Consider the following 26,201-nt stretch of genomic DNA (forward strand, 5'->3'; position numbering starts at 1 on the left):
CATTACTGCCAAGCGTTTCTGATTTGTATTCTCCTCACTGCTCCGGGCCTGCCAGGAGTCCCACCATGTCCCCGTGAATAATATTTCTCTCCAGAGACCCACGCGGGATCCCAGTGCAACTAAGCGGAAAACAACTTGGATGGCAGCGCTGTGATCTGGTCTTGCCTGGGGCTCAGTGGGGAATCTCCAGCACAGCATGTGTGGGCTCTGGCTGAGCACGAACTGGGGGAGAAGGGGAGCACAGAAGATACTTTTGTCCACTTTAATAAATAACAATGTTATAACTAAGTCATGGCATTAGCAAGGAATACCCTGACTCCAAGGGACCAAGCAATCATTAAATCAAATATGATGTTTTTGTTCCCTGGGGTACATTAATAGATTTAAATCCAAAAGCTCTAGCAGTCGGTGTACATAAGAGTAAAATATGTAGTATTTTTTAAATGTGCCATGGGTCATGGTATGTCCCCAGAGATTCCTAGAGACCTGGGTATGTCCTTAGAAAAACGGCTAGTATCATGTCTCATATAGATAAGAACCCTTTTAAAAACTGACTTTCATGTGGTAATAAAATGTTATTGGAACCACACTGAAAAGAATGATGGCAACTGCTACCATGTATTGACTATCATCTATGTGACAGGTACTATTACTAGGCACACAGGGGCCCCAAATTAATCAACCGAGCTCCAAAGTCTCCATATACTTATTGATAAAGGATTTGTATTTCCCATGAACTGTATGCCAGGATTGGGGATGCAAAGGAAGAGAAAAACCTTCAGTGTCTAAGAACAACTCAGGAATGCTCTCCTTAGATTGTTATGAACGAGGAATTATGCATTTCTTGTTTGGGCCACTGGACCCTCAGACCTGTTTGTCAGATCCAATAGGTGGCAGCCCAGCTTTCAGAAACTAATACAACCACTCCTTAACTCATCTATTTCTGAGGTCTGGTTACACCTGTGGCTCTGTACGCCTCACCCCATACCAGGAGCAGGCCCAGCCCCGTTGGGAAGCCCGGGAGGGAAGCCTGAGTGGAAGGTGGAGGAGCCAGGCTCACCTGCTTGACCTCAGCCTGGAGGTGCCGCAGTTGGAGGCACTGCTCGAGCCGCTTATGCGTCTGCTCCGCATTGAGCTCCAGCTCATGCTGCTTCTCGTGGAGGAACTCCAGTAGCTCTTGCACCTGAGCTGCCAGATCAATGTCTTTCTCACAGATTAACTCAATTCCTGATTTAAAAGATAAACAATTAAAAACCAGGTAGTACCATAAAGACTACATTTCATTCAATAGTCATATAAAAGCTGGAATTCAGAAATAGCCATTATCAGCACCCTCTCAACTACTATGCATCCCTCTGTGAAACCGGACAGACTGTCATAACGGGCTTGGTTTGGGATGCTCCAACATGGCATCTCTTTTGGGTTAACTGGTCCTTTGCCTGGGACTAAGTTTTCAACAGATGGTCAGCTCCTTATATCGACTGGTGTTATAGAGAGCTGGTTCTCTGGAAGTCCATCCCCAGACAAGACAGCACCCAGCAGTCTCTGAGGGGGGATTTGCCAACACCCAGAATATTCACAAGCCAGCCTCTGGATCATACTGGGAAATATAAAATAAAGCCAAAAAGACCCCGTCCCAGGCACTTCTGCCCAAGGCACATTCTCGTTAGCTGGTCAGCTGGGGAGCCCACCAATCTCAGTGGATGGCCGCCTGAAAAAGAAATCTGCTTTGGGAGACATCCCCTTGCTCTGACTCACACCATCAGACATTCACCTCTGCCACCACCGATACACCTGCAGCATACAGTCGGGGTAGTACAGGGGACGGCTGTACACGCGAAAGGAAATTCATTTCTATAGAGGCAAAAATAGTGTTTTATATAATGACAATATGGGAGAGTGGGAAAGAAATTTTCTGGTGTTATATGGTAATAATTTCAGTATCTTCTCATGTTTATTTTTTTCTGTCAGTTTCATAATTCCCAGTCCTCGCTCCTGAAATATCCACGGGAGACAGAAAAGAACAGCCTGTCCTTTTGGCAGCCAACTCCCTCCACTTACTATTTTCAATTACCGAGAGGATGAGGTAGAGCCTCTCCTTGACTGAAATAAAAAATGAGAAGCAACACAACATTTCTACGTCTGCAGTGCTCAGCTAAATGGGATGACCCTTGACCCCATGTTTACCTTCTGAAAATCTAATTAAAATCCATCTGCAGAAGTAGATGCTCTTCCCTGCTTCCAGCCACCATGTGGGTTTTTTCCAGCTCGGTTTTCATTCTGCATGCGTCTCTGACGTTTAGGGTGCTGGGCTTGGGCAAAGTGTCTTTCTACAGGAAGCTCATGGCTCACCCCTGCCACACTGCAGGTAAATAGGTCTCTACGCCTAGTAATGCATCAAAGGGGTCATCCACCTGCTTAGGACATCATCCAGAAGAGGCTCGTAGCCTGCCCTCCATTCTCATCTACCTCGCTTGGATTGTTTTCTGAGAGATGAACACAGGAACTGGAATGAGTAAGGATGATGCCTAGGACATCTCTGCGCTCCTCAGTAGCGCATCATGTTGTGGATGGAGAATGGGAAAACAGGAAGACTTATTCCAGCTGCACCCAAAAGAATAGAAACTCACCACTCTCTCCCACTGCCTCCAACACATTGAAATGGGTCCCAGTTAAAACCCATCAGTTGGCACATATCCATCCATCAACAGCAAATAGTTTTCTTGTGTTGACATTACTCCCAATCAGAGGCTTAATTAGCCTCCTCAGGGGCTCTCAGAAATGCCGCAATAAGAATGTTTGTTCTTTGTATCAAGTATTGAAATGTATCCTATATAATAAAAGCCTAATATGCAAATCGACCGAACAGTAGAACAACTGGGGAAATGACCAATTGCTATGATGCGCACTGACCACCAGGGGGCAGATGCTCAATGCAGGAGCTGCCTCCAGTCCGTAGGCCCAGGCCAGCCAAGGTGGGTGCCAGTGGGGTCCCACCATCGCCCTGCCGGTCACCCCACAGATTGGCCCTGATCGCCGGCCAGGCTTAGGGACCCGACCCACGTACGAATTTCGTGTATCGGGCCTCTAGTTTGTGATAAAATAGTTTGTCAGTCTCCTTATAGAATGTTGTATTGAAGTTTCTGATGTTCCCACAATGCCCTGTTCTTATCCCTCCATCAGAACACTTGCACTGAGGCTTGTTCCTTATTAACTTCTCCATGCTCTTGCAGAAATGCAGGCTCTCTGATACTAGGTCCAAGTCTGTCTTATGCCTCTCCACATCTTCAGGACCTAGCCCAGTGCTTGACTCAGAACACCCAATAAATACCTCTTTAGGGAGGCACTCAGGCCATGTGCTGTGGTGGAAAGTACCTGAGAGCTTTGGGGAAGGACAGATGTAACTTTGAATCCATAGGCTGTAACCTATCCATGGTATCTGATCTCCACGTCCTCTCTGAGCCTGGGTAAAATGGGAATCCCAAGAAAGACTTCTGGGTGTGTTGTGAGGACTCAGAGATAAAGTACCAGTATATACAGTGCCTGGCTTTAGTAGTCTAAAAATTACCCATTTTCCCACTTTTTCCTTTCCCTTAGGGAAATTTTAACACGGTCACTATTGATTACTGATGGGACTGTGAAATGGTTTGTATAAAATGGAAACATAAAATCTTACCATTGCTATTTATGTATTTGCTCAAAGTATATAATTAGAAACTATGGTAGTTTGGACACTTTTAGACCAGTGCTCTCAACCTAGGCTCACATTAGATTCATCTGGAGAAATTTTTTTAAAAATCACCATTCCATGCCCACACCCCAGACCAAGAACACCGGAATCGGTAAATCTTAAAGCTCCCGGGTGAGTCCAACATGCAGACAAGATTGGGAACCACTGGATCAGACGTACAATGGTTCTTCTGTTACACACAGTTACTAGACGGTTTGGCATTGTGCTTATTTGGGGCTCAAGGCCACCGTTAGTAATAAACTCTCACTTCGCTTTCCTTTGCTGCCAGGTCCGGTGGGGCGGGGGGGGGGGGCACTTTAATTTCCTCAAGGAGAGGCATCTATGGTCTAGTGTAAGAGTTGGGGATTCCTGGCTATACTGCCCATTCTTGTAATATGCGTTTCGACTGTGTTCTTTGAATATATATCAGCCTTGGATAGAGAACACCTTTTTCTTTCTTTCTTTTTTTCTTCTCCCCTCTCCACTTCTCTTTCCACATCACTGCCTCAGTATTACACTCAGTTCAGAAATTACAGTGCTTTAATCAGGTTTTTAGATCAGTCTTATCGACCTTGGCTCTACATTGAAATCACCTGGGAAGTTTTTAAAAATCTGGACCCATTCCAGACTAATTAAGTAAGAATCCCTGAGGGGTGGGGCCCAGATCTTCGTATTTTAGAGAAGTTCCCCATGGGATTCTAAATATGCAGCCAAGTCTCGAGAACCCTTGTTTTACACCAGGTTCTCTTCTGCCCTCCTCTCAGACCTGCCCCCCAAGGTCCACATTCCCATCAACCCCAGAGTAGCTTGGAAAAACACAGGCCTTTCCTTCCTTTTACAACGTAAGTAAAATTATTTGTGGCCTATTATTTTTACCTGCATCTGTGTCACCCACGATGATGTTCAATCTTGATGACTCAGCCAGTGTTATTAATGAGAACTTGCTGTGGGCAGGACACAACCCTCTGCCCTCACTGTAGCTGCTGCAGAAGCTACAGGAACACAGTGACCCCAACCGAACGCACTGTGTGCTGGAATGCTAGAGTAATGTATGATCATCATCAAGCTCTGCGGACCCCTTGCCATGCTCAGAAATTACCCCACTGCATCCTCACAGTGACTCTCTTGGGTTGTTACTCTCATGATTGGTATTTTCCAGAGAACGGTGAGGCTTAGAGAGTGAGTCACATGCTCAAGGACACCCAGGAAGTAGGTGGTGAGGGTGGGATGCCAAGCCTCTCCTCGCTGCACCTTAACCTCTACGCTCATGGAGAAGAGTGACCCCCCAAAAAAAACTTAATTTATTTTAAAATTTATTTTCAAATACTGTGGTTGGAGTAAATTTTAAGCATCATTGCCACAGACTCCAGAGATGTTTTCACTTCAACGCCTTGCATAAGGAGAGAACTTGAAGCTGTGATTCAACCACAAAAGGAGCAGATCCACAGGGCATATGGCTCTCGTCTTATTCGTAAGGTCAAGTGTAACAGTCACATGGCCAGGTTACATTAGACAGAAGACCTGTGGCATAACCAATGGTGATGATGGAGCTGCAGCATGGAAAGTGAGAACTTTAGGAATCAAGGTCCACCTGCCACACTGGACAGAAGAAGAAAGTAAGGTTTACAGAGGGGAAAAAAAGGAGGAACTGGACCCTGAATTCAGCCAGCATATCCCTCCACCTTGACTCTTACCAGCAAACACCTCCCAACTTGAGACTCAAATAGACACCGCTAATGTGAGGAAAGCACAATGAGCAAGTGAGGAGAGTGTTCCTACTCTGCCTTCTATCCCTAAGGCTGATGCCGATTTAAGCAAAGGCTTCTGTTTTGGTTAGAGTTGTTGGCACCCAGAGGGATTAAGTAGAACCTGGCTCAATGTTATAAATTTCACACCTGAAAATAAGTGTATGGAAATTCTCTACTTCCATTTACTCCTACAAAATCAAAGTATAAGCCCTTAATTTAGCATGAAGGGCTAAATATCAACCAAATTATTAATTCTGCTTATTTTCCTTTTTTTAACGTTAACAGTTTATTTTATCTTTAATTTAAACATAGTTCATTCGATGTACATCATAAATGCCCAAGCCCCTTATTGCCTCATTCCTGCGTCTCTCAAGTCCTGCATACTTTGGCCACCTGGGTCCAGCTGAGTCCACCCCAACCTCCCCCTCCCCACTCCCAGCTCTGACATGACTCTGCCCTCCTGCCCCCCAGCCAGAGAGGAGAGAGCTGCCTCCTCCGCAGGACCAGGCTTTCTGCAGCAGAGTGAGTGTCCCTGAAACCCCTGGATTAATTCCCTGGGAAGCCTCCTGGGCTATGCCAGACTGAGAAGCTAGATGCGGCAAGAGCAGGGGAACAGCCAGTACCAGCAGAGCGGCCTGAACAGGCCAATGCAGCCTCTTTTGACAAAGCTCATTTCCAGAACAGGATACTGTGGGGGTGGGCAGCCCATCTGCCTGGGGTGTTTTCACCCACGCAGCCCTCATGGTTAAGGTGGCTGCCAAGTACAACTACCCCTCGCCCCTCCATCTTAAGCAGTCTTTAGGGACTGCCAGCTCCCAGCAGATTTTCCTGTTACCATGGATACCTGACTCTTGGCACAGAAGTGGGCTTCCCCCAGGTCATGCCAGAACCCTGGTCCTAAGTGCCACAGGTTTTCAGGCAGACAAGCTCCCTCCTGCCAGACACATCAATACTGAGGGATGAAGAGAACATCCCTATAGGGTGTCTCTCCTAGGGCCTCTCTCCTAGGCACTGTGTCTGCATTCTCTCATGCTTCCTAGGCTCAGCTGGATAGCCAGCTATTGTGAACATCATGAGGGCAAGCCATAGGGTGAAACCCTGAGTCCAGAGGAAGGATCACAGTTTCCCCCATTCCCTGATAAGGCCTTAAAAAGGTACAGGCTTCTCAAACTGTCATGTGCACATGATTTACCTGGAGATTTTGTTAACATGCAGATCCAGATTCCTAAGTCTGGGATAAGGCCTGGGATTCAGCATTTCTAATCAGCGCTCAACAATGCCAACAGCTGGTCCAGAACCCACACTTTGAGTAGCAAGGACCTAGACTGGCAACGGTACATCAGAATTATCTGGAGGGCTTTGAAACACAGATTGGTGGGCCCAACCCCAAGAGATTCTGATGTGATAGGTCCTAGGGATGGGCCTTTAAACTTGCATTTTTTAAAGATATTTTTTTATTGATGTTTAGAGAGAGAGAGAGAGAGAGGAAGAGGAAGAGGAAGAGAGAGAAACATCGAAGTTAGAGTGCAACATCAATTGGCTGCCTTCTACACACCCCCTAGTGAGGATGGAGCCTGAACCTGGGCATGTGCCCTGACAGGGAATCGAACCAGCAACCTTTCAGTGCATGGGACGATGCCCAACCAACTGAGCCCACCAGCCATGGCTAAGCTTGCATTGCTAACAAGTCCTCAAATGCTGCTGATGCTGCTGATCTGGGAGCCACATTTGGGGGTCTCCTGGGGCATTCATTTCATAGATATCAGCTGTTGTGATTTAACCATTGCATGAAAAGCAGTGGTCTCAGCCCTGGCTGCACAGTGGAATCATCTGAGGAGTTGTTGCTGATGCCCAAGGCCCATTTAGAGGTTGTTAAATCAGAGTAGCTTGGGCGTGGGGCCTGGGCATTGTCATAAAACAGTCAGCAGATAGACTACAATGTGAATGACCCATCTTGGGGCTGTATGAGGAGGCACAGTCTGCACACCTCTACACAGACCTGTTCACAACACAAACGAAAATTCAAGGAAATGTCCTGCTGACCAAAGTGAGTAGAATTTACTAGGTGTCTCTCCTCTGGTTAGAAGGGAAGTTCCTTTGAATGCTGGAATGTACTCCTTCAGGTCATTAAAAGAAACAGTACCCTAAAGTTAAGTTTGATTGTTAAGATCCGCCTAACAATCCCATGCATGTAAATATTCTTCATGATCAACAAGGATATGGACCAACAGTGCTTTAAAGAGTTGGTGACCTGAGCCTGTGTCTGCCCCCTCTAAGAGGGTAAGAAACCTGACCCAACAAGGGTGAAGGGGTGAGGGGGAGGAGGGCAATGGGTGGCTTTGGGTGTACAGGCCTGGGTTCTAGCACTCCAATGGTATGTGCTCACATGAGTGGTTTCTTTTTCTAGGCTCGTTGGACTAGGGACTGTGATGGTTCCCTCTGTTCTAACAACAAAGGCCGGCCTGGAGGTATAACAGTCAGGTTGCGTGCATTTCTAGGGTAGTGAATAAATCCCGAGCAGGAAAAGAAGTCAAATCTGGGTAACTCGACCATGTTTTTTTGAGGAGTTATAAAATTATACAACCTTGCCATAAATTTTTATCAGCACTTCTTACACTCATGCACAGACCAGTGATAAAACACAGGACTCTGAGAGGCATGGACTGGAGATAAGGAGCCAGCCCTGGGGGTGGAGGACAGGGCACGAGAGAGTGTGTATGGGGGTTATAGGGGGTGGAATAGCAGATGTCTACACATTTGAATAGATTCACAGGGATGGCTGATTGCTTTTGGAGCCCACCTGGTTTATTTTTCCAGGCCACCATTTTTTTTGGGGGGGGGGGGGGGGGGATCTGTGCTAATTTCTACCACTGGTGTTTCCCTATTCTCTCCACAGAATCAGGAGAGCCTGGTCCTAGTTCCATCTTTATCACAGCCTAACTGGCCAGCCCTGCACAAGTTATTTCAACTCTCATGCTCAGTTTTTTTCTTCTTTAAAATGGGGGCAAAAATCGTTCCTTATACCCGTAGGAATGAAATGAATGAACAGAGTGAAAGGGCGCATTGGAGGCAAGCTGGTGTTCTTGTTTTCATCACCTCCCCGCCAGGAGAACAAGGCTGGGACAGGTTGCCTACCTGAGGCCTGGACCTCCATGATGTACTGGTGCAGATCCTGGCCCTGCTGGATGACCTCGAAGGTCATGTTGTTCATGGCCAGCTTCCGCTCCGTGTGGCGCTGCAGCCGCTGCTCTGCCAGCGTCAGGTCCTCCGTGTTGAAGTCGTTCATCTGCCGGAGCAAGTCCTCGTTCCAGGCGTCTAGCTCTGCTGTCACCTGTGAGGGAACAGCCATCAGGCCAGGCTCGCCGGTCCACGAGGCTGCTAAGCTCATGGATCCCAAGCCTTATTAACTAACCTGACTCTCAGATCAGTCTCGGCTTTGCATCTCTTTGACTCTTAGACTACATTTAAGCAACATGGCCACACACGCATGCATGCATGCCTTTCAAAGTGTGTTGCGTGTGTTGCAGCAGCAGTGGAATAGCAGGAGACGTTTGTATGATGAATTGTGGTTTATAAAATGTTTAGTACTCCATCCAGTTTGAGCGCAATGCCCTGGAGAAGAGGAAGCTGCTCCCTCAGTAAGGTGGAATGCCGTGCGGAGTTCATCCTGCTCACAAGGGGCAGACCCCAGGCTGGATTTCAGGTCTTCTACTGACTGCAAAGACTTTTTCCACCACACCACACAACCACCCTAAAACATCTCATCATTGGAGAGTCCTCAGAACTTAAGGATTACGTCTAGCTCTTCAATAAATAGAAACTGAGGGCTGGAGAAGCCCAGTAAGTGGCCTGAGGCTACACAATCAATGAGAGTTGGTGTCCATCCAAGCTGCGGGCTTCCTCAGCTCCCGTGTTCTTTTGTGCGGGTTCTCTCCCTCTATTACAAAGGCTGACACCCGGAGATGGTGGCAGTACAAGGGGAAATGTGTAGTCCAGGTACAGAATCCAAGCAGATTATACTCTACCGAAAGGCACTGACGAATCTAATAAACACGGAAGCATGTAACGAATGGAAACTTTGTCTCAATATGAGTTTGCTAATCTGTTATTGCTTGACACCTCTGCTCATGTGGCTTCCCCTCACCTACTCTCAAACAGGTGATTGCACAGAGTCCAAATCCTACACTTCCTTTGCAAATGCAGCCATCATTCCCAGAGCAGGAGCTCAGATGTACCGAACTGGGTGATAGTTCCGCCTGGCATGTGAAGCAGGTAGAAACTTTTCTAACATGGTTTCCAGGTCTGTTTTCTTGTGCTGCCCCCTCAGCAGCCCCAGGAAGGCAATGGCACAGGGACTGTCACCCCGTTCCCAGAAGAGAAAGTGAAAGCCTCATCCCGGATGGAACAGCCATAGTCTGGCCCGGGCAGCGCAGGGACACCCTCCAGAGCCCAGCTTAGTGGTTTTCACGATCATACCCTCCCATCACCAAGAGTTGCTGCTCCAGCAACATGGGGACACAGGGAAGGGGAAGCCCAGCTGGAGGCAGCGGGATGTTCCCTCTGTGTTGGGGCCATGTGACTGGGCGGGGAAAGGCAAGCACTGAGGAACCAGGGGCTGCTCTCTGGGACACTGGTTTCCATTCTTTGTCTAACAGTAAGACCTTTCTTCCTTGGGAGTGTACCGCTGTCTTTGCCGTAGAGGTGGGGGAACGGTAAAAACACCACCTCATGCCCCCACATCTTTTCAGGTCATCGAAGGGATCCACTGGGCTCAGCAGGCAAACCTAGTCTCTGCTTATCGTGGGAAGCTTGAGGGTCAGGTTGCCAGGCAAAACAGGTTTTTGTTGTATTCACCTTTGAAAAGTACTTCATTCTCTAACTAGAGAAAGGAATTAAACTGAGAAGACAGACAAATGACATAACTTATGAGATGATTTATAAATGAGTAGGCTTACATAGCCTACTAGGCTTATAAGTGTTTTTCTTCTTGTATGTAAAAAGTTAAACTATAACTTATATACAATAAAATACACATATAGGGTGGGGCAAAAGTAGGTCTACAGTTGTTCACAAGGAAAATAATACAGTAATTAATAATAATACAAGATTAAATCTGTTTTGTGTACTCACAAGTGTAAGCCTACTTTTGCCCCGCCCTGTATTTTAAGCATTAGTTCTAGGAGTTGTGACAATGTTATGCATCCATGTAGCCATCACCAAAGAAAATATGAACCTTTCCATCACCCTAAGCAGTCCACTTGTGCCCCCTTCCCGTCAGTTCCTGCCCCACCCTCTCCCACTCTGGTACCGCTTTATGATTTACATCACAGACGTAGCTTAGCCTATTCTTGGATTTCAAATGAAATCAGTGTATATACTCTTTTAGGTCTGGCTTCCTGTGTTCAACACATTGTATTTTAGATGCATCCAGGTTGTGTGTATCGGTAGTTCATTCCTCGCTACTGCTGTCCATTGTATAGATGTGCCACAATTTGTTTATCAAGTCTCTGGCTGATGGATTTTTGGGTTGTTTCCTGTGTTTAGCTATTATGAATCAGGCTGATGTGAAAGTTCTTACACAAATGCCACTATGGACATAGATTTTCCTTTCTCTTAGAGTTACCTAGGAGTGCAATTATAGAGTCATAGGGTAGGTCTTTGCTGAACATTCCCAGTGGGCAGGTATGAAAGTTCCAATTGCTCTACATCCTCACCATCACTCGATATTATGAGTCTATTTAAATGTAGGAGTGTGTGAAGTGCTATCTCATGGTTTTAGGATGACTAATGATGGTGAGCACATTTTCATATGCTATTGGCCATTTGTATCTACCTTTTAAAAGTGTTTTTAAAGTCTTTTGCCCATTTTTCAAAAACTAGGATAATTATGTTTTGATTATAGATTTGTGGGATTTTAATAGATGCTGGATATAAGCCTTTTATGAGATAATATATTGAAAATAGCACCCCCAAAATTTTTAGTCCATTTCTTTGCCTACAAACTAAGAGAAATTAGAATAAAACTAAAACAAAAAGCATGAAAGGAAGAGCCTGCCTTCCTTCCCCATTTTGGCTTCTGTTTTGTTTCCATAAAACGGAGTCGATGACAGGTCTGTGTGCTGTAGGAAGATCCCGAGGGACCCCAGGGCCAGGACCTGTGGAGGGAAAGGTCGAGGTCCCGGGAGGAGCAGAGCAAAGCAGAGGAGCTTGTTGGGACCGAGGGGCTCAGAGGTCTGGTATCTTGAGAATCTGCATCTAAACCAAATGTGAAATATGTCCACATTCTATATCCAGTGTTTCTATATTCTTTTTCTCCCCTTCCCTGTCTTCCTCCACCCTCACCACCTGACACCAATACATAGAGGGCTCGAATCTGTGATGAGGCCTGAAGACTATGAATTCCAAGCAACTACTCAGCAGTTCTGCCTGACTCCTAAGCCGCCCTTCCTGTACTTAAATGCTCTTTCCTCTGTGTCTGACTCTCTCCTCTCATTCCACCCACACACTGATGCCCAGAGCCTGGTAATGGTCTGATTTGTGTAATTCTTTTTCCTGATTGATTTGTGTATTTCTAATGTTTGCTGGAATTTAAATTAGTCTCTTTTCTACAGGTGTCCCCAAAAACGTATACACACATTTGAGCTAATAGCTCAATTGATGTTTCTTTCTTTTCAGATTTAACCAAAGTGTGTATACATTTTGGGGGGATACCCTGTATTTTCTATTTCTCAAGGAATGTTCTTCCATTGAGTTCCTCCTATTTTCTTTTTTGGGCATAAGGCTGGCATATAACAGGCACTCATATATTTTTTTTAAGAAACAAATTTGTTTTCAACCCTGACGCTTACCTACTGCTAGCTTTCCAGCCTCATCTCATACACTTGCTACATGAACTGATCAGTGAGCTGCTTTCCTCACTGACCCTGAGAGTTAGCTCTGCCCTCTCCAGTCTCCCTCCCTGGTCCAGTGGCTTTGAAATGCCCCTCCTCTCAGTCTGTTCAAGTTCTCACTGCCTTCAAAGTAACCTCTCTGGCATGAAATGACCCCCGGACCAGATGTTTATCCCTGGCTTATCTCATCACATGGGGCAGGGGCTAGTTTGCCAATACAGAGATAAGACTCTGAAAAGAAAAGCTGGCACTGGGAATGAATTCGGTGACTTAACTCCATTTGGAAAAGAAGCCTGGAAGAATTTGTTCAGGGCAGAAACTAGGGCCTGAACCAAATAAATGGAAGAACACAAGGTGCCCACAGGGAATTCAGCTTTTAATCGACCTATTTTGCTTTCTCCTTCCACTCAATTAACTCCTTCTCAGCTCCTGGCCCACTCACTCTTGGCTCCAGTGGCCTCTCTCTCCCTGGCTCCCCTGAATTAATTGGCGTGTTAGGGTACAATGACCTCTTTGAGAGATACATTGGCAACATTTCTATTCTAACAACTGTCTACTCTAGAGCCACAGCCATAAGGGAAATCAGAGAAGGAGCTAAACAGAAATTTATTTATAAAGGGTAAGAGGCAGTGGGAAATGGGAAGGCTCACACCAAAACAAAGCCCAAGGCTTTCCTGCCAGACGAGATTCACTGAATCCAGCATTTTGCTGCCAAAAATTAACCAGGGACGTGGCTTAGCAGCTGCCTTGGGCTCTGGTCTCAGGAAGCCCTCTCCATTGGTTCCTCCATTTTCTGGGTCTTTCCCAGTATTGCTATGTAGAGAACACTTTAGCTTCTCCCCTCCCAATGTTTTATTCTATGCCTGCCTGTATCAAAACCCACCTGCCCCTTCTCTTCCCACTTCCTGTGGTCTATTCCCATCAACTCAGCTCTTGGTTATCACCTGCAAAGTTGGAACTCTCACTGTGTAGTCCTTTTCTTCAGCTCATGATAACGATCACAGTGGAAAAAGAAATTCTACTTTGTGCATGTATTCCAGTGTGGACAGTGTGTTAAGAATTTGACTAACTTTCTTTTATTAAGTCCTCATAGCAACTCTGGCAGGAAACTAAGACACAGAGAAGTCAGTTCATTTTCCCCATGGTCACAGAGCTGAGCATCCAACTACACACAAAGTCCAGTGCTCTTGACCATGGTGCGATATCAATAAGGCTGGTCCAAGAACTGATTCTGAGGGTAGCTTTCTTTTCATTATTCCCATTTCGGAGAAGTACCCATTTAATCATTCTCCTGTTTTCTTCTTAAAAGAAAAACAACCTTCATGATAACTCCATTTTCTTTATTTCATATGAACCTTTTAAATTAATCATGTGTTCCTTGAATAGATCAATAAATTGTGTTTGTGGCCATTTACAAATGCCAGGAATAATTTACCCTTGCAAGAAAACACACTGCCTTCCCCCAATAGGATATTTTTGTTTAAGAGTTTGGTTATGTTTTGTGTTTTGTTTTGTTTTTCAAGCTGGCTCTGCCAGACCACTTAGCATAGAGGTAATGCTAATCTATCTAGAAGTTTCTGACCCCTTAGGAGCATTTTTCATGAGCAGGAGACACATCTGAAATATGATATTAGGGTGTGAGTGGTGGGAGGGGAGAATCAGCAGACGGTCGTGTAGGCTGCCCCAGGTAGAGCAGGAGCGATGTCTTTGCTTCTCACAGCAGCTGTGTGAGCACTCAGGGGTTCCCACTGTGACCTGGAAACCAAGTCAGAGAGAAACAATGGGGAACAATATGATGACATATTTAACTGCTTAGAATATGAAAGCAAATACAGATATGAAAATATATTGTGAATAATAATAACAATTACAATGTATTAAGTGTTGATTAAGTGCCAGTCGCTTTGCTAAAAATGTTCTACTCATTAAATCCTTAATAACCCTATAGGCCAGGAATTATTATTCTCATCCCCATTTTTAAGATGAGGAAACTAAGTAACTTGTCTAAAGTCACACAATTAGTAAAGTTGGTGAAATAGGTTTAAGCCCAAGCAGGCTAACTCAAAACACTACATACTTGATGACTGAGCCATAATGTCTCTCAGCAAATGGTGCATGTGTGTTTATATATGTGTAATATATGTATATGTGTATATCTATCCCATATGTTACATACATTAAGGTCCAAACCCATTCCAACTAAGAGTGGGAGAAAGGGTCCAAGGCATTTAATTGTGGTGAGATTGCTCTGAAACTTGGACTATCAACTGCAAAATGAGCATATTTCTGTTTTATGATGTCATTATTTTTACTAGGATGAAAAAAGTGAGAGCTAAATATTCTGCACTGACCTACACGTTGTGGATGGTAGGGAAAGACATATTGCAGTGAGAGAAATGGTCCATTACATGGGAAGAACTATTTATCTATAATGGGTTTGTATATTGATATAGGTTACCACTATAAAACTAAAATAAGCTGAATTGCCATAGTCATCTATTCTTCTTGTCTAAGAATATAATGTAAAATTCTTTTCTGTTAATTGATATACAAAGTGATGAAATCAGTGAATTCTAATGTAGATTGTTTTAAAGGTATATCATACTTTTTCCCTAATTTAGAAATATGTAATCCGTTTAAAGAGTTAAAATATTTCTTTATGTAGCTGTATGAAGACCTTTGGGGGATATAACAAGAATTTTCTGGAAAAGCAAAAGGACTTGGCAGGAAAGAAATACACTCAGTTGTTTTTTGCTTTTGGCAACATAATGTAAGAACATATTGCAACATGCTGTAGTTGATGAGTTCCAATGTTCAGCCACCTAATTTCTATTCCAATTGTATCGTTTGGATAACTGAATAAGTTTTATGACCAATTTCATGTTCTTTTCTTCATTATCATCATGATTAAAGCTGAGATCTCTAAAATAATCATGACTGATCTTGAGTGGTTATTTTGTCTTTATCTTTGCTTCTTCATCAGTGTGAGGCTTGTAGGAATCTATTCTGTTTTCTAAAGACCTCCCTTTGTTGAAGAGCTCCTACAAGATCTATTGTTCACTCATCCCAGTGCTTATGAATGCCTCAGTGTCAGAATTATTTTCTCCCCTGTAAGCTAAACTCCTAGTACTGGAGCTTACCTCATGTCCTTCTGCTGAATGCCCTGCATCCCTACCAGAAAGGAGAAGCACACAGCATCTGAACTTGGTAATGTAACCTGACTTCAGGTCTTCGGCCCTGCACCCACCCCATTTCAGAGTGATATGAAAGTTTCCATCAGGGATCTTTAATAAGTTACAAAAAAAACATGTGATTTTCCAGAGTAATAAAGCTGTATGAAGAATCCTTAAAAAAAAAATGAAGGTGGGAGGGGAAACCCCCCAATGATCCTGAAAAATCAATTTGATAACAGTCTTGAGGAGACTATCAAATAAATAAATGTTTTGTGCAGATTTTGGTTTACTTTAGTGTATTTATTCTGTATTTCCTTCTCAAAGGATCTGAGGCACATTTAGAAAATGCTACAGTGATCTCTAGGAGGGATCCACAAAGACTGGTCACAATCAGACCTTGTTTTCTCTCTTGATACAGTTACTATGGTGGTGGATTTGTGGTATATTACCCACACAGAGAACAGCAAGGCTTTGCAGATTCTCATGCTGTATCAAGGAAGAAAAGGTTCTGAAACTGGACTCGATGATGTGGCCCTTCCATGACTCAGTCAACAGAATGGCTGTGTGGCCGATGGCTCTGTGTCACAGGAGAACAGTGAAGCCCCATCTAACCTGGTCAATATTTCGAACGGCCAGTGTTATAGCAATAATAAATTAAATGTATTTTGATAGGCTGAAGAACTGGGCCAGCAAAAAAAAAAAAAAAGTAAAATTTGAGAAGGAAAATATATAAAAAGCTTTCATTTAGGTTAGTAAGAAAGTCAGCATATTCAAAGCAATTACCTTGAAAAGACAACCAGCAGCTTTTAAGAGAGCATAGGCCTAGACAAGACTGGTGATGAAGTCACTGAAAAGGCTCCTGTCTCCTGGGCTACACTGGGAGGTGCCAGTGTCCTGAACACGCCACATGCAGGTGTGTGTCTAGTAAGCCAGGTGCAGCTAAATAGAGTCCCTTCGGCAGCAGGTGACCAGGAGAGTCAGGTGTCTGGAAACTGTGTCACATCCAGAAAGAGGTAAATAAATTGGAAATATGTACCAGAGAGAAGGGCTGACGATGAAACAGTCATCAAAGTTTTAAAGTCGGAGGGGACTGCAGAAATAACTTACACAATCCCAACATTTTTCAGATAAAGGAACAGAGGTCTAAGATGACCATTTTTAAACATTTTCAGGCTGCCAAATAAAAGCCAAAGCAGATTTGTCCTGTTTTTCCAGAGAGAAGATCCAGGATCAAAGTGTATTCTGGTGAAGAAATCCTGAGCTCCCTTCTTGTCTCTCCTCTCTCCCCACCCCCTGCTCTGAGCTCTGGAAACAATCTGGTAGAAGTTGGGGGGCATCCTCCAGGGATGCCAATCCTGGCCACCAACTCGTACCTGTCCTCTAGGTGAGTTCTCTTTGGGAAACCTTCTGTGAGCAGCCGGACTGAGCTAGGCATTCCTGCCACCATGTTCCATCGAACCGAGAGCCTTTCCCTTTCATAGAATGATCATATAGTACGATGGTTGGGTTCCTGTGTTTCTCCCCAACTGGTCCCCTGATACCAGGGGCTGTATCCTCAATGCCCAACATATATTTGGGTTCACAGTAGGCACTCACTAAATGTTTATTGAGTTGAATTTCTATCAGATAAAAGGTTGACTGAGCGATCTCTTTCGAATATAAAACGCTAAGGGGGCCTCTGCATACAACCAGTTGAAGAGTTGAGACCACCAGTAAATTACAACCAGTTTGCTCTCCTCCAGGCAGAATTTTCTTTTCTTTTTAAAATATATTTTTATTGATTTCAGAGAGAGGAAGGGAGAGGGAGAGATTGAAACACTAATGGTGAGAATCATTGATTGGCGGCCTCCTGCACGCCCCCTACTGGGGATCCAGCCCACAACCCAGGCATGTGCCCTTGATTGGAATCGAACCTGGGACCTTTCAGTCTGCAGGCCGATGCTCTATCCATTGAGCCGAACTGGATAGGGCCAGAATTTTCTTTCTTGAAGGCCATTTTTTCCCAGCCTCAGCCTGGCCTCAACTTGTCCTAACGCGGATCCTATGGATTTAGAGTTGGCTATTCTATTCCTCACTCAGGTTAATTGTACAGATTAATTTTCAGGTGCACTGAGCAAACTTTGTAATTATAGAGTCAGAGATTTAAAAGGAAGACCATAACTGTGACCCATTTTTCATAAAGTCTCTCGTGTAGAGTATCTTTCTTGGTGCCATTTCTAGTCCTCTCCAATGTAGGTGAGCCCACCCAGAAGATGCTCAAGATTATCCATTGATAACAGCGAGAAAATGCTCAAGATTATCCATGTATGCATATATATGTTATGTTATGTTATGTTATGTTATGTTATGTTATGTTATGTTATTGGCTTGCATACTATTAGATCAAACCAATAAAAATGATCGGCCATTTCCCTGAACTTTTACTGGTAGATGGAGTCTGTCCCACCACCTGGCAGATGATGGGATAGGGGAGGGCTCCTCAGGGATGGGGTAGGGGGGAGGAGCGCCCTACTGCAGAGGGGCTGACTGTGACTCATTTGCTCAGTTGCTTTCATCACGTTTCAAATTATTGTTCTTTTCATATGTTCAGTTAAATGGACTGATCTACTATCTAGTTTTAACTAAACTAACCTTCACAAAAAGACACATGGCTCAACAAGGTTCCTCAAAGATGGCAGCTTGCAGATAACACTAATCATGAAAGCACAAGAGAACTTTGAACTTTTTGTCGGCCACATGATGGGGTAAAGAAACACTGACAATCTAATCAGATCTGTCAAGAAACCAGGCCAAACACATAACTGGAAATGATCCAGAAGAGGATTTGAAGTATGGAACCACAACTTATAATGACGAAGCAGAACTTAGCCCTAAGGGCACATTGAGTTTTGAGATTAGTAGTCAGTGATGTAAGACATGTATAATTTATACATTATTATATATACATATATAGGGGGGCACAAGTTCAAAATTACTTTATTGAGAGGCTGTGTAATCCAAAGAGTTTGGAGACCACTGGACTGTTCTTGCTTCTAAAAATATTTTTCATTTCTCTCTGATCATTCTGATTAATTGTAGAACACTTGCAATGCACGGAAGCATCAAAAACAAGAAAATACTATCCATATTCCTACCATCACAAAATAAACATTACTTGTATTTGGTGAAGAGTCTCTTTTGTCATAACCATTTCATATAAAATGCTTTTCATAGAGGGAGGCTGACCCTCTAGGAAAAGGCTTTATAGACCATCTATAGGTGCCTAAAAAGGTATGGCCGGAATGCAGCTAGAGTCCTGGTTTTTGAGCATTTGCTGAATCCATTTGGGAAGAGTTTCACGCTTATTGGCGGTTCCCTATGGCCTCGTCCCAGGTTACATTGTGGGAGCCAGGTACACCTTTCTCACTGACAGGAGGAGACAGGTACAGCAATTTCTATACACCCTTAATTCTTAAATTAATTAGCCTATTTCGGCCATCAGTGACATGGTTAAGGAGCCTGGCTTAGATCTCCAGATGTCAGGGAAGCAGGCCTGCTCTGGTTTTCTTGGGTAATCCCCAGGAATTCAGAGTATGTCCATAGATTCCCTCCTTTAGGGGGGAAGCACAGCTTTGGCCCTGCAGTGACAGCCCTGCCTGCCTTATGTCAGCGCCCACACGTCTCATTACAGAAACCACCCTCGGTTTCACATTCTGAAACTTCTCTGGACATTTGCTCTTCATCCCCACAGTGAAACACTAGCTGGAATTTGAAATAATCTCATCACCCTTAAAAATCACTTCTGACAAGCTGACTCCAAGCAGAGCTTTTCCATAGGTTTGGCAGGATTTCCGTTTTTATCTAGGATGAAATGCAGCATTTCCCCAAGGTTTGGGCCACATCCCAAATGGGGAACAAGACCCCTTCACTGCCTAATCCAGAGGATGCAGGGCCTCATCACCATTTTTATCTCTCTCGTTTTATTCGGCCCTCATACTATGGCTCCCCTTTTTCTCTACAGCATCCACAACCAGCTGTCCAAGTTGTCCGGGATTCAGGGTGGGAGGGGGATTTTAGTACAGACGGAGGCTGACGAATGCAAATCCATAATTTAAATGTCAAGCTCCCCTATTGCAACATTTAAATAAGATCCATTTGATTTATAGCTAGCTGTTTTTTTAAAGGTTTTTTTTTTTTTTTTTTTTTTTTTTGCATAGACTTTGGGTTCTTTTTCAGGAGTGAAAATGGATTTTCCCAGAATCACTGCAGGCAAACACATCCTTGTGATGCCTCCAGCTGATGTCAGGTGTGAAGTCCCTGGCAAAGCGAAGAAAACAATGCATTCTGGAAATAAATCAGCAACCCTGACCTCAAAACCATAGCCACCTAATGAAATAGCATGTAAACACCCAACTCTCAGATTGTTTCCTTCCCCTTAAGCATTTTTTGATGTGGGCCTGGAACGACAGGAGAGTAAATAAAGATCACAGCCGCAAAATCACCACGCCTGCTAACATGGTCCTCCCTGGATGTGTTCAGATATGTTCACTCTCTCTACAGGCGAAACGCACTAAGGAGGGACCATGGGAGTGCCTGGGGCCTACATCACTGCAAGCGAATGCAACCTCTGTTTATTTCTGTGAGTTTCACTCCCAATTACCAAAGACTCAGAACTCACACCCCTCTATCCCGTCTTTATTGCCTTTGTCACCCTGCCTCTATGAAGTCCACCCTATTCACTCTTTGCTGCGTGCCAATATCTCTAATTTTCCATTGGCATTTAAACTGTTCTTTCAATATATGTTTAATACTACTTGAAGTCCTTTTGAGTGTAGATTCAAAATAAACAAAAAATACAAAGTCCTTTTGAGTGTAGATTCAAAATAAACAAAAAATACAAAGTATAAATAAGTTCAACTAAATTTATAGAGTAAGTTGAAAGCATAGTTTAAATCCACATTTAAAGACTTCAGTCTTTTCCTTTGTCCCACACTGCCCAGAAGGAACCTTTAGAGCAGGAAATCTTGAAGCAAGAAACGTCAGTGGCTTCTGGGGAGGCAGGAGTATTAGGTTTATGAGAAGAGAAAGATGGTAAGAGAGGAAGCGACAGGAAGGACTGCTTGTCTTTCACAGTTTCTATTCCAAATATAAACATTTTTGGGGTCAGGATTGAAAAAAGGGGCAGCTGTTGCCAGAACGGTTTTCTGGTCCTCTGTAGGATGGGATATTGCAGCTCTCAACTTTAAAAAAAGGCATTTTCCTTCCAAACCCATTCCAAGGACGTTTCCACAGTTATTGTTGGAAAGATCAGTCCCAGACACCCAGAAGCCCCAACTGGGAAAAGATGGTAGAAATGCAAAACAAAATTTTATAAAGGTGGGCAGAGAACTGAATTTCCCTTTTGCCACACCAGCTGGAAGCAAAGAGGAGACAGTGCTTTTAATCTAACCCTCCGCCTCTGAGAAGGACAAAGCACCTGAGTGTCTGACACTCTCCACACCTCAGAAACCCTACTGCCCTGGCTTCAGTTACTGACTCAAAGCAAGCAAACAAACAAACAAACAAACAAATGGTGGGTATTGTTTGGGGCCGACATTATTAACAAGTATCACGAAGGGGACATTACTATACCAGAACACCCAATTCTGACCTTTTCAGAATGAACTGAGGAGGCTGTGCGCTGACCACCAAATGGCCTGAGCACAGACTTACCTTCTTAATAAGCAGAAAGCAAACTGAGGACACAGGTCTTCCTTCCTGTGGCTCCTGGCTTCTTGGATGTCACACAGATGTCAGCTTATCTCTGACCTACAGTCATCAACTGAGAAGATCTAATTTTAACACCTACCTACTCATGACGATAAGAATTCCAGGACTCTACCTCACGCCCCACACAGCCAACTCCATGGCCTTTCAGGAACCAAAGTACCAAGCGTCCAAAGCACAGCAACCAAAACCTCCTCAATGAAGCTATCCCCAGACAGTAAAACAGAGGAGCTCTACTGGGCAGCGGAGGTGAGAGGGACGGAGGAAGATAACAAGGCGGAATGAGAACTTGTTGATTTCTATAAACGTATCCTTGATGCAAAATCCTTCCATTCTCCTTAGGCTACATGTCCTTCCTCGACCCTGAGGCAGCGCCCTTGGCCAGGCAGCAGGCCATTGGCCGGCCTCCCAGCACTCTCCATGGCCCCCTCCCACTGTGCCTCCCCCCCCCTGCCCCCGCAGGCTCTACCTCGATGGTGTACTGCTCAAAGATGCGCAGCTGCAGGAAGATGTCCAGCTTGATCTTCCGCTCATGGAAGAGCTCTTCCATCTGCACCTGCGCGTCGTCCAGCTGCTGCAAGACCGACTCGATGTGACTGATGGAGCTGCTGTGGGGCGTCTTGTTGTTGGACACGGCCGAGTCCCTGTGGCAGAGGGGGAGAGGAGGGAGGGGCCTTGCACGTTAGAAGTGAGAGAGGACAGGGGGCCTTCCTCTTCTGAACAAGGTGGATGGGAATCAGCTGAGTTACTCAGTGACAGCCATTTATCAAACTCCTGCTGAGAGCCAGGCACCATCTGCTCAGTAGGTGAACCAAAGACACATGCATCCTCTTTAGGGTTCACAGCACAGCAGCTCGTCTTGGAGAGCATAAAACATTGGAGAAATGGAATGATTCCATGCATATGTGTACTCTAATATGTATAGTTTTACACACACACATACACATGCATAAGAGTAGAAACATTAAACACAACGCGTAAGAGTTGACACATTAAAGACATAGAATAAAAAACTCTTTCTAATTTTACTTCCCAGGGTTGTTGTTAAAGTAAGACAATGTCTGCCAATATTATTCACCCACTTTATAATGCCATGCCAGGTTACAGGCCGGTGTCCTCACAGAGGCTCCAAGCTGTAGTTAGCACGGGACTGGAGGCTGCAAGCCTGGAGTAAGTCCCCACTCTGACACACATGGGCTAGTGGCCTTGGGAAATGACCTCCCCAAACCCCAGTTGCCTCCTGTAAAGTGGACTTAATAATCCCTGCCCTGCTCACTTCACAGTTTGTTGTCAAACAAGACAGTGTATGTGAGCGTGTTCTGTGACCAGGTACGTGCTGTATGGACTACTGTTACTCCTGAAAGTACACAAGCGAAATATCAGGTGCTGGTTGGGGCACTGGCCCAACTGGGGAGAGTAGAGGGAAGGGCACAAGAGGCTGAGACAGCAACAAGGTTCCAAAGAGGATGGGTTCTGATTTGGGCGTTAGAAGAAGGTGGAATCTAGCCAGGAAGATGGGAGGGGTACACTTTCTGAGTTTATACAGAAGTATTGGGGGGGGGGTCATAGGTTGTAGAGGGGAACCATGAGATAAACACATTGACCTGCTCCAAGAAAAGGTGGTGGAGACCTCCAAAGAGATCACTGTAATAGGAGAACTGGAGGTTAAGAAGGTATAACATCCCATAGGGCCTTGGGTAAGCTGGAGCCCGAAAACTTGAAATAAATGGGCACATTCAATATCTTTGCAACGTCTTGCTTTCTTATACAGTTTAAGAAGTCAGACGACAAGGGGGAAATCATTAGTTCTGAATCCTCTCATCAGCAAGCTTTCTGAAAACCAGGCCTTTGCGTCTGTGTATGTCGCAGAAGCAGCGGTATCTGAGCTCAGACTACCTGCTTCTGAAGGGAGCATAAGACCAGTTTGTCAAGAGCTTCTCCTTCTATCATTCAGACAGCTCCCAATCCTACCTCCTAGCCCTAGCCCAGTGGTCGGCAAACCGTGGCTCGCGAGCCACATGCGACCGACACCCCCACTTCTTCTAACGCCACTTCTTCAAAATAGACTCGCCCAGGCGGAAAACCGACTTCTGCGCACGGGCCACGAAGTTTCAATCGCACTGTACGTGTGTGCCCGCACGTGGTATTTTGTGGAAGAGCCACACTCAAGGGGCCAAAGAGCCGCATGTGGCTCTCGAGCTGCAGTTTGCCGACCACTGCCCTAGCCTATTTGGGCATGAAACCCACCATTGCGTGGACACCCCCAGTCACGAGGCACATAGAGATGTACTCATACTATGCATTATGCACTTGTTGAGAGCTTTGCTATTGGGAGGATGTGGCCGTTCTTTCTGACAATCCCTCTCAGCCTCTCTACATTGCACACCTTCCAGAAGGAAGAGCATAATTTCTGACCATTCAGCACAGCAATGATGTCAGTGTCACACTCACTGGGAATCACAGAGAGGATGGGAAGCCGCCTTAGGGACTTCAGTGATGAGTGCCAGGCCTAAAGAAGGTGTGTGCCTGGTGTGTGTGAGGCAGCCGGCCAAGGCCCACTAGGCACCATTTACTCCTTTTTCTGTTTGCCTGGTCTTGCTATCAGGGAGAAGAGCCCAGGCTAGAGTCAGGCTGGGAGGGAGGGGGCAATACATGGTCACGAGTGGTTCTTGTTCACACGCCTATGATTCTCTCTGAAATCCATGGAACTTAAACTTGTGGAACTGGCATCGGCCACGTCATTGCCTCCACCATCTCTGAGTAGCCTTCCGCCCTTAGGTATGGTGCAAGTTGGCAGTTGTTAAGAGCAAGTGGCATCTCCACAAACCCAGCCCCACCGAGACTGAAGTCAGCCAAGCTTGTGAAAATATTGGGAGAGAAAACACAAAGCCATCACAAAATCCCAGAGTTGACAGATCTAGAGCGAGCCCCTTAATCACACAGACGAAGCAGCTGAGACCCAGAGAGGTGAAGTGCCTGCCTGCTATTTGTAATTTTCTTCACAAAAAGGAGCAGTGGCGTTTCCTAGGTAAGCAGACAAAACTGTCATGTGTTATGTATTCATGAAGATGAATCTAGGGATCAAGGGACAGAGACTGTCTTGTTAGTATGCAACTGCAAGATTCAGAGCATCTCGTGTGCATATTTAGAGTAGAAATAATTAATCTCCAACAGAAAAACGTGCCAGGGATGTTGAAAGGTACGTTCTCATTGTTTATTTAATTAGACAACTGATATGGGGGAAAGCCCTCTCACTTGAAGTCATTCCCTCAGGCCCTGGCTTGGCTGGGACTTGTTGATGAGATTATTTCTGTCCAGAGCTGGCAGAGGTCCCGGCACTCAGTGATGTTGGGATAGGAACAAGTCCCTGCGGGCAGGCCTCATTAGCACCATCAAACCCCATTCAGACAGCACCTGGGCACAGCGCTGGCTGCTGGGGGCCTGCTCCAGGCCTCCTGACATTGTCTCTGAGTCAGGGCCCTTGACAGGAGCAGGAAACTAGATGTTAACACCAACAGAAAGGAGGCAATGGTGCGAATGATTCTAAATAAATATGAGGTTTTGGACAAGCATTTTCTTATGAGTTATGCTAGTTTATGTTGACACAGGAAGATTTTTGTTATCTGGGCAACAAGGAATGGTGGAAAGGTGCTAAATGGGTAACGAAGAACAGAGCAGGACACCACCACACACTCCACATGGGCCAAAGCCAACCATTTTGGGTCACATTTTGCTGACTCGGGCACTGGAATTCAGAGCTCAGCCTGAGATCAGGATCCAAAGAACACTATATTGCTGATGGCTCTTTCTCCATGTGACTAAATATGCCATAATTCTTAATGAAGAAGCTATTTGTTTTTCTGTTCAGTTTTGCTAATTTCTGTTGTACTTATGTTACTTATTGATTGCTGAATAACATCATGAATGATAAGTAATGCTTTAGAAGATGAGCGCTTTTCTGTTTACTTTTTCATTTTAAACTCAAGTTGCATATGGTGCAGGCATTTTTATATGGGACAGATGGAGACACTGAAGATCACACACGACCACAAAGCTGGTTGTGGCTGAGCCAAGACCGGGACATGACTTATCTCGTGTCTAGTCTGAGGCATTTCCCACTGGAAAGCACGCCCGTGCTGACCTGGCCTCGCTGGGCTCCCCCAGGGAGGGAGGCGCTGACCTGAGCTGCTGGATAAGGTCTTCGCCTTCCTTGATGACGTTGAGCGTGGCGTCCAGAGTGGCGGTCTGCTGCTGCTGGAACTGCTTTATCAGTTCCTGGACCGCATCCACCGAGTCTGCACAGACATCCTCCAGCATCTCCTTCTGAAGGTCTTCCATCCATGTCCACAACTGTGGGGAGAGGGCAGAGACTCCACTCAGGGCACACAGGAGAGGCCAGGGCTGGGGCAAGGGCAAGGGCAAGAAAGTCGCACTGGGGCCACGCAACCTACCTTCACCCAGTCAGTGCAATGCCAGACTGTCCTCATCAGCACACTTAGGGATCGGTTTGTGCTTCTACATTGATATTCATTACCCATCTTTGCTAAGTTTACCCTGTTAGTGCTGCATTCCCTAAGGATGGGAGGCACCCCTGGCTTAGCTTCCTTGTGGTTCAGGGAAACTGGTGGCCTTAGAGCAGGGAGATCAACTCATGTTTGAGAGACTGGGAAGAACAGGAGACGGTGATGAACAAATACTACTTTATCTTTCAGAAAGGAGGAAAGGGAGGGCTCCACACACTTCCTCCAGGCAGCTACATGTCAATTCCTAGAAATTTATCACCATTTTGCAAACATGTAAAGAAGAATGTGATACTCAATAAGAACCAAATGAAGGCTAATTAAAGGAAATATATGCTGCGTTAAATCAATTTGTTCTTTGTGGGATTGCTAGGTTGGTTAGGAATTTGAATGCT

General features: G+C 45.1%; 1 protein-coding gene across 6 annotated transcripts in view; it reads right to left on the reverse strand.

The window, feature by feature from the left end:
- Nucleotides 1-26,201, reverse strand: part of KALRN (kalirin RhoGEF kinase) — a 664,115-nt gene that overhangs the window by 280,778 nt on the left and 357,136 nt on the right. For all 6 annotated transcript variants that reach the window (XM_028131137.2, XM_008155509.3, XM_054713909.1 and 3 more), the window contains exons 12-15: nucleotides 25,428-25,636; nucleotides 21,756-21,930; nucleotides 8,614-8,809; nucleotides 1,061-1,227 (exon numbers count right to left, since the gene is read on the reverse strand). In XM_028131137.2, the coding sequence (XP_027986938.2) occupies nucleotides 1,061-1,227; nucleotides 8,614-8,809; nucleotides 21,756-21,930; nucleotides 25,428-25,636 (747 nt within the window). The remainder of the gene's footprint in view (nucleotides 1-1,060; nucleotides 1,228-8,613; nucleotides 8,810-21,755; nucleotides 21,931-25,427; nucleotides 25,637-26,201) is intronic.

Source organism: Eptesicus fuscus, chromosome 3 (genome assembly GCF_027574615.1).
Source record: "Eptesicus fuscus isolate TK198812 chromosome 3, DD_ASM_mEF_20220401, whole genome shotgun sequence".
In the NCBI taxonomy this organism is placed as follows: Eukaryota; Metazoa; Chordata; class Mammalia; order Chiroptera; family Vespertilionidae; genus Eptesicus; species Eptesicus fuscus.